Source organism: Clupea harengus, chromosome 11, assembly GCF_900700415.2.
Source record: "Clupea harengus chromosome 11, Ch_v2.0.2, whole genome shotgun sequence".
NCBI lineage: Eukaryota > Metazoa > Chordata > Actinopteri > Clupeiformes > Clupeidae > Clupea > Clupea harengus.
The window spans coordinates 22,810,848-22,820,428 of NC_045162.1; the positions used below are offsets into that span (position 1 = coordinate 22,810,848).

General features: G+C 40.6%; 1 protein-coding gene across 2 annotated transcripts in view; it reads left to right on the forward strand.

Moving 5' to 3' along the window:
• Positions 1–4,103: 4,103 nt before the first annotated feature.
• slc2a3b (solute carrier family 2 member 3b) overlaps positions 4,104–9,581 on the forward strand; it is a 10,848-nt gene continuing 5,370 nt past the window's right edge. Inside the window, exons 1-3 of one of the 2 annotated variants that reach the window (XM_012833529.3) lie at positions 4,104–4,517; positions 5,851–6,014; positions 8,903–9,007. In XM_012833529.3, coding sequence (XP_012688983.2) covers positions 5,970–6,014; positions 8,903–9,007 — 150 coding nt within the window. In that variant the 5' untranslated portion in view covers positions 4,104–4,517; positions 5,851–5,969. Of the gene's footprint in view, positions 4,518–5,117; positions 5,191–5,850; positions 6,015–8,902; positions 9,008–9,581 lie in introns of those variants that run through there. The other variant, XM_031576293.1, reaches the window with a different exon arrangement.

Consider the following 9,581-nt stretch of genomic DNA (forward strand, 5'->3'; position numbering starts at 1 on the left):
GTAAAAATTGCGTTCTATTCCTTAAAAATAATACATAGGCTACCCGTGAGTCTTCACGCGATCATTTGATCATAATGGCAACATATGCACTTTTAGCTACATTTAGCTATCTGGTGCCAAAAGACGTTACCTGCCATAACCATACAATTTGAAATAATTGATCGTTTTGTAATTTCTCGGAACAAAAGCTCCTCGTCAGACACCACTGATGGCGGTTCAGGTGATCTACCTTCCATGAACAGCCAAAAGTGCAAACGGGAGAAGACACGTAAATATTCAGAGAATTATCTGAAGTTTGCCTTCACCTACAAAGAGACTGATGGTGAAGAATTAGCAGTGTGCGTGGTTTGCTCGTCCGTGCTATCAAACAAAACTATGAAACCATCAAAGCTGCAACGACACTCAAAGACAACCATGCTCACTTGAAAGAAAAAAACATTTAATATTTCCCGTTTAAAATCTTTTGAGGGCCAGCGGACCTTGATGAGACAATCAGCCAAAGTGTGCGAGCTAGCTTTAAAAGCCTCTTATCAAGTTGCATTACGTGTCGCTCAGACCAAACAGCCATACATAATTGCGGAAAGTTTAATATTGCCAACAGCTAGTGATATGTGCAAAACAATGTTTGGGAAGGATGAGTACGTTAAAAAAACTGAAAAGCATCCCAATGCCCGCCCTATTGATGATTTGGCAGATGATGTGAGGGCACTACTAGTTGCAAAACTCCCGAAAGCAGATTATTTTGCACTTCAATTAGATTAATCCACCGATGTGTCAAACGACGCTCAGCTTTTTTGTGATTTGTCGACCAAAATGAGATGCAGGAGGAATTTCTATTCTGTAAGCAGCTGCCTGGAGGTAAAAAAAGTTCAGAGATTTTCAAAGTGATCGACAATTTTTTCCGTGAACATGATATACCCTGGCCAAAATGTGTCGCGATGTGCACAGACGGGTGCAAGAGCCATGTATGACGCACTGCATGCTTTATAGGGAGAATGTTGTTGCCAAAGACATGAATGATGGATTCTCAAACGTCAGATCCCTCACTAGGTATGAGATATTTCATCCATACTTAAGCTTCTCAAGCTACTCCATTCTTTGTCCCTCCCTAATCTGTTCAAACATGTGTAGGGGACAGTGTGTGTGTGTGACTGACACTTAAATCCAAATAAATGATATGAATATCAGGCCCAAATTTGGGGCGGCAGGGGTGGGGGTCCCTGCTCAGTGTCTCTCTCAGCCAAGGGGTCCTTGGGCTGAAAAAGGTTGAAGACCCCTGCCCTAGAGGAATGAGACAGGAAGCAATTCCTCTATCCCAGTCCACATACAGTGGGGGAAAGCCTTTCTAACTGGTTTCTGTTTCCCACTATACTAGTGACAGTGTTTTTCATTCGTATAGATTCATCCAGGGAGCTCATTTCTGAATACAATGACTAATTGTAATTCAGATGAACATGTTGAGGCAGGGTGACTTATAGTGAGAGCTGTGTGTCTGCGCGCACGTACTCCTCACTACAGTGACCCCTCCTCCCTTTTCCACCACTCTATAAGCCACAGCTCCCATTTATTTATTTGTTTATTTCGCACAAAACCATCTCATGCTGACCACATGACCACTGAGAGGGATTTTGATTGGGCACAGTAGGCAGGAGGGATGATAGACCAGGGCAGTAATGCGATCATGGGTACCACGCATCCAGCTTCCCTCCTGTTCGCCGCAGTAACACAATCCCATCATCAGGAATCCATAAGGCCACCACTCATTGATAATCCCACAGCACACGCTATGTCATGACACCATGCGTACAGTGTCACATGCCCTGCAGCGAGGAATAAACACATTGAGTTTGGATGTATTCCCATAAATGAATGTGCACAGCAGATGTAAACATGACAAATACTACAACAGTAGTCTCAAAATATTTTGAATCATTTGTTTTTCTTTGGTGTAGGAGACGGTGCTTCCATTACTACCTACTGACAACAGCTGGCTCTGTTTTAACTGCAAGTCACTGTTCAGCTCAGGAAGTGGTTTCCCCTGCAGCATAATGTGCTACACACCACAGGGTCCAGGATACATCAATGCACTGTGAAAGAGTGGTAACTTTTACATACCATTACATTTCCATAGTCATGTTTGAGGCATCCAGCACTGCTTCAGTATCCTCTCATTTGCTTGTTCATCATTTGTTATTGGATGTTTAGTAGTTGAGGATTAACCAACTGAGGGTTTGTAAAGCAACCATCTCAAACAACTGAGTCTAATGTCCTTTGACCATTTGTGCATCTGGGCATTGCATTTCGTTTCTGATCCTGGTTTGAGTTTCAGTTCAGTTTACCCCTTTCTCTAACAGCAGTGGACCCTATTAAAGAAATATTCAGTGTCCTGAAAACCCTAATGTATGTAATAACCTTAATTTCACAAAACGCAACATGAAACTGACAAGTTTCTTAAGAATTCTGTTTTCTATTGACCATTTTTAAACCAAACATTAATTTTAAGGAATGACATTAGCTTTCAAGAAAAGACAATGTACCACATACAATGTGTTTATCATTAGGACCCTTACATAATGGTAGTTCAAAAATGCGCTTATACAGTTTTGTATATAATCTCATGCATTGTCATTTGCCTTTGGATCTACTTAATGTCATATCAGTAAATAGTGTAAGTGAGCATTGACAGGTTATACCAGGACAAAATAGCTGTCTTGTATGTCAAGTTTACATAAATGTATGAGCAAAAAAAAACATGCTGACATGTATATTCATTGTCATTGATTGACATAACTGCAACCCCAGTTCTCAGAACGTAAAAGCTAACAGGTTCCTGTTGACATATTAGAAAGTCTGGCTTCCTTTTTCTGAGGAACGGAAGTTGGCATAGTCGTAAGAACCACATCAAAGGTCAAAAGTATAAGCCAGACATAAGTTGTGTGATATTTTCTCACTCTGTGCATTTATGAATGATGACGTAATCCTGTCAGAAGAGCATGAACAAAAAGGTATACAATATGAATAATGCACTAGACCTTACTGATATTCTTGCAAAGTTGGAAAAGTTTACTTAACTCATCCCCAGTAGACTATATACAAATATTTAATGTCAAGAACAAAACCCCAACTTTTTTACCCTGTCCACCTAATGTATAGGTTCTCTGCCATATCAGCCCTCAGCACTGAGCATGCAGGCAATTATGAGAGAGAGAAGAGAAGAGAGTTTATGAAACACTTTTTCGCCTTATGTCTCTGACAGCTCAATTTGCACATCTGCGCCTTTCCTGAACATTCTGCCCTCCCTCACACCTCACAGATTGGCATGGACCAACAAACCCACAAACATCAGTATTTTGCCCTTGATCTGCACGTGAGCACAGACTGTCCTAACCTGACCTGTGTATGCCGGCAGTGGGAAACTAGCTATCTTATACTAATAAAATATTAGTTTGAGCTTACAGTCGAACCCACGAAACGATTCTCCAAAATAACATTTCATGCGCGCCCTACCCAGTTTCATTTTAATGGGTAGATAACTGTGGTGCCTGCAGATTTACCCACGTGTGAGAAAGACCATATCCGCGTTCTCTCACAATGACATAGACCTCAACTGGGGGGGGGACGCTAACATCGCCTAATCAGCTGTGCAGAGTTATTAACTGATGATTGTCAGTGGTGGGGACGGATGACGGACGGACATGTCCCCCCCGTCCCCAGTGCCATCTGCGCCCCTGCTCAGGCTGCACGTACTACATGAAGTCCTCTGCGTACGTGCGCACAAATCCTCACAGCGTATATCGACGCTGGAGTGACGACAGAGAAATTGAGTGTAGGGATGAACGGATCCACAGTGTTTTGAATGAGCAATTGACACGCGTTAATGTATTTAGGATACGATGGCAAAATACTTATAAAACTCTCCTGCCACTTGTCAAGTTTATTTTGTTTAACGCGTCAGCATTCTCTCCAGCTTCACAATTATTTGAGAAGGCGTAGCTGGCATGACACACAGAAGTTTGTAGTATTTCACTGGCGCAGTATGTCGCCCACCACACGTCCTCATGATCAGTGTGTGACCATATTTTTGTTCTAAAGGCTTGCATTCATCAGCTTTGTTCTGACTGTATGGGTGGGAAGCGCTGTAGGAGGCTCAGAAGATCTATTCAAATACGCGCCTGGCTCATAATAGATGTTATATGGGAACTATGAATGAAACTGGTGAAGGGTTACTGTAAAGTTTGCTTTAACTAGGATATTATCGAAATCTCTATATATGTATATACCATCTGAATCATAGTTCATCAGTAGTATGAACGTCAAAACAAAACACGATTACGCATTGGTTCACAATGGCCAAACGCTAAAGGATGGGTGTCATCAAGACAGGATGAAACGTGCAGATTGAAGAGTACTACCCTCACATAAAAGCCTATCGATGGGGGAGGGACATAGACAAGTGTGGGCATCTTCCAGACGATACAGACAAGGATTTCGCAAGGAGTTACTCTTCCACCAATACGGTAAAGTGATTTACTTGAATACACATTTGTGTGTATGTATTTTTCAATCATAGGATATCAATAATAATGCGAGGCAGTTGATCAGATTTGGAAGACCAGGTACATACGGAAGACACAGTGACAGGTATAACACGCTTAATTTCTCAGCTCGTGTCTAACGTAATCCGATGAAACTCACCGACAACGTGTGTGATGGCATCAGTATGCTACGTTCACATTTTCCCTATCCCTGTCAAAAGTTATTGACAGAAGTCGTTTGTTTGGGCAAATTTGTAACTTTTGAATTTTGCAAAAGATTTTGACTTGTGTGTTTTTACAGGAACAAGTTGTATATGGATGTAATAAGTGATATCCGATCTACATGCTTGTATAATTATTAACTTCATACAATGTGTTGTATTCCTATTATCTTATAAAATATTAGGAGGGGTCAGTTGGGGACAATTGTAACAGGCATTACATTCAATCGGTTGCAACCAGCAAACGTAGCTAACATGCAACTAGTCAATGATGATAAATACCATGGGTTTAATCATAAACTGCTAAACACTGTTTTATGTGAAAGACAATATATAATATAATATTGAATATTTCTGACAGACAGACACGTACTGGATCAAGAAAAAACTGGCAGCAGGTTGGAGCTGCGGTGAAATTGTTACACCTTTGGTTTGTAAGGGACTATCTCACTGGCATCTCACTGACATTTTTCAGAGAAACAAAACTTTTCCGTTTTGGGTTGAATAATGCATGGCTGTTGCCGTACATTTTACTTTACCCCTTCAAACTGGCATGTTACAATTGTCCTCGTCACTTCCGATGATTTTTGCAACAAGGCAAAGTTAAAACTATTACGACTGTACCTGGTCTTTCCAACTTTCTAAAAGCAATGACTGTCGAAATCAATACCTCCGTACAGCGTGTGCAGTTTAACCTACCGCTTAACCCTTGTATGTAAGAGTAATAACACATTTGGGAAATTGGTATTAATTTCGGAAATGCCTACGTGGGCAATAAACCAAATAGGGACTTTTTTTGATTGTGGTCAATGTTCTTATTCTTTAAATATGCTGCACTATGTGCCTTTATCTCAGATTGTAATGTTTTGTAACGGTTTGATAAGCGGAAGAAAAGACAAGGGAGGGGCAGAAGGAGGGGCATGTGAACACTTGACTCTAGATTCCTCAAAATTATGTGTAAATGTTTCTACACATCCTACTGAGATGTTTAGCTCACTCTCCTCGCGTTAATTCAAGGCGTCTTTGAAGACTGTATAATTAACTAATTTGTTTCGAGTGTTGATTGACATACGTGCTGTCTGTTGTCATCATAGGAAGTATCCAGGCATTCACCGCATATTTCGAGAAAATACATTTAAAACAAGAAGTGCATCAACAAGTCTGAACTGTGGAGCCTTAGCTCAGGTACTGCCAAGTATAGCTCGTGTGACATATGTCAGCCAAGATGGAGAAGATGGTGGAGGATAAGGTGGATAAGGTAGGACACAATCTCTTCTTTTTTCCTGTGGGCACAGCCTGTGAGCCCTATTTTTCTTGAAAGACTGTACTTATTGCATGTATGTCCTATATGACTATGAATGATTGTTTAATGATAACTTAAGTGAGGTCTGTATATGTGACGCTGCACAGTACACAGTTTAAATCATGAACCTTATGAACCTTATTAACCTGATGACAGCCTTGATGCGTTCTGTTGCAAAACATCTTCTCTGCTGTGAAACTTTACATTTCTTACACAATCAGCGGGGCTTCCTGAGCAATTATAGATGGATTTCTCTTTGTCTAGGTAACTTTAATGAGTCAACCTGGAATTTATGAGAAACACATCCAGTACTTTTCCTCTCTGGCAAGCAGACGGATGGGGGGGGGGGGGGGGATGTATAAAGGAAACAAGTTCATTAGGGAGAGGGCGAGGAGAAGAGAGAGAGAGGGGTTGAACGTTCTATCCTTGCCCAGGTTTGATGGCATGTCCCAACCTGAACATGAATATGTTGCAGTCAGACGGGTTTTGGCATGTTGTACAGTACATTTTAGAAACACAGGAGGACACAGAACTCTAGTCACAAAATGTAATGTTTGAAGATTTTATGTTGAATATTATTTGTAGTAGAATTGTGTATATGTATGTTTGTGTGTGTCTGGCCCAGTGCACCACTGGAGTGACCCTCTTACAGGCTGTCTGCAAGGATTTATATGTAGACTATTGTGCCACAGAGAGAGTAAGAGGGAGTCTAACAGTCCAAGGATGAACCATGAGTGATAGGCTGGGAGGGAGATCAGAAACTAAATGAACAAAGTGTTTCACTTACACAAAGACACTTACACAAACACACTTACACAAAGACACTTACACAAACACACTTACACAATCACACTTACACAATCACACAAGTACAGTTTGAGTAGTATCCTTCCTGCCACTGGTATTATGACAGAAGGAGAAGGAGAACATTATTTTCTGAATTTCCAAACACTTGTGGCCTGTGTGTTGTTAATGCGTTTGATTACTTAAAGAGTGTGTTAAAGAGTGTCAGAGAATGTCCAGCAGCAGTGTCTCCATCTCTTTCAGTAGGATTCTTCCGTAGTAATATGAGTGGACATATTTGAACGCTATCTCATAAAAGCCTGTTGAGTCATGCCCACATGAAAAACATCTAGGATGAATAATGCATTTGAGTGTTTGGTCTGCTGCAACATTTATCTGTTATTGCAAACATCCTGAATGTGCGCTGGTGAGGAAGGACATTGTGATCTACTGTTGCAGATAAACTGCAATAATGTCTGAACGAAACTGAATGCACCCGAAATACGCCACAGTTTTTTATATAACTCTTCTCTTGTCTTATTTTGATTCTGTTTCATAAGCATGTTTAAAATCCGTTCCATTTGTGGTGCATTGTAGAGTTGCATAGTAGAAGTTGCAATATTGGACTAGAATAGTGGTAGAAATGTGAGGTAAAACCTAGATGCAACATAACCAAATGAGAAACAGTTCCGCTTCCGTATGTACCTTTCTGTCTTGGAGCTTCTGCAAGGAGAAATGAGCTCAGTCACTGGTGATGTTTAATACCAAGAGTCTCCTGACCTTCGGCTACAAATGCTGTGTGCTTGGTCTCCCCCAACTCTAGCATTATCACAAAGAGCCAATGTGCTCAATCAGTGTGTGCCTAACATAGGCCTTTTGCTGCTTTCAGCACATTTCTCCACCTGATGCATAATGTAGGTCACTTTTCAGAACAGTACAGAAACCACAATGGATTTTGTCAGTGTTGTTATCTTTGTTTGTACAACTGATATCTGACAGCCAATATGCTGTTTCAGTGCTGTTGCAGAGGACTTTACACTTTCTGCTTTAAGACACACTTTATGTCACAGAGTCCTTGTTGTGGTAAATACATTGTAACAATGCGACAAAGACTATATTTATACCTCATAGTACATTAATAGGCTTAGGGTTAGGATCAAGTTTCATGTTAGGGCTATTTAAGGGCAGGGTATCACAATATATTATGACAGTTGTCCTCCAGTGATGTCCAAATTTCACGAAAGTCGAACCAGTATTTTTTGGTTAATCCTGTTGCATAGGTCAGTGTGAATACATGCATCAATTCACCAGGGGGGTGAACTCCAGTGATGCAGTGAAGAATATCTGCGATTTCACAACACCTCTGAGCCATGGCTGAGAAAAAGCAAAAGAGGGAAGGGAGAAGAGGGTCAGGAAGAACATAAATAGAATGTCTCATTATGCGTCTGCCAACAACAAAAGCTTTGTGACGAGCTCACTGAGCTCTTGGGGTCTGATAGCGAAGCATGTGAGACTTTGTTCATTGTGTAGCAACACAATCCACATGCATCAATACATTACAGCTCTCATTGATGCCGTTTGTCTTTCTTCACTCTGACTTCCTCTCTCTCTCTCTTTCTGAATAATGTTTTGGTAGCATGTGCTTGCAAATAGCGCCTCGTTGAGGAGGTCATTGCTATTCGAACAGATGCCGACAAGTGGCGCGCTTAGCCATGATTGATCATAAATCTTGACCTTGTTGCTTTACAGAGAAAAATGAATTCACATTGCTTCTTTATTATGTTTTTTAACTTCATATGAAAATGGAATTGAAGATCTACTTTGGGTTGATTGCTTTTGTAAAATAATAAAATGTCCTTGTACTAATATAGAGACTGACATTATGACAGTACAAATAAAATCTGTATCTTTTAAGTACAGCACAGTGGAAATGATTCTCCTCATTTTTTCACTTTTTTATTTTTCATACATACTCAAGTTGTAAGTGATATAAATGATAAGTATATATTTGTGGGAATGCCCTCTCAATTCAGTTCTCCATCTCCTTTTGTGTTTTCCAGAAGAAGCAGCCGGTGACGGGCTATCTGCTGTTCTGTGTGTCCACTGCAGTCATTGGATCTCTGCAGTTTGGCTACAACACTGGAGTCATCAATGCACCTGCCGAGGTAATTACATTTACAAAAATGAACACTAACCTGTAATTAGGGAGTTTTCAGATAGCATTTATGGAGTTGTTAGTTCATGCATGTTCTTGCATATTCTCTCTGTCTACTTGTTTTTTTTTTCTCCTAATTTCTTAATGAATCTGAATATACATTGAGGTTTTTATTGCCATCCAACAGAGGCTATGTGATTGACCGGTGGCCATTAGTTCATACATAATGGCATACCTAATAGAAATGAAGGCCAGTTGGTGATTTACCATTTAGCCGTTAAAACAATGAAACTTGACACTGCTCAGGAAAGCGAATTGATGGGGGGGGGGGGGGGGGGGGGGGAAAAGACTTGTGGTTTGATGGTGAAATGTGAAACTTGCAAGGACTCTTGCTTCACAGAACCCAACACATCTAGATATGCTATACATTCTGATAAAGCAAGCTTCAGTGGATTTAAAAGGCCTTTTCACCCATTATAAACAAATATCATCATCCTCGATAAGCTTGTGTAATTCAGCACAGACTTCATCCCCATTAAGAGCGAGGTAGAGATTTCTCAGCAGTATGTAACTATTCTCCCACA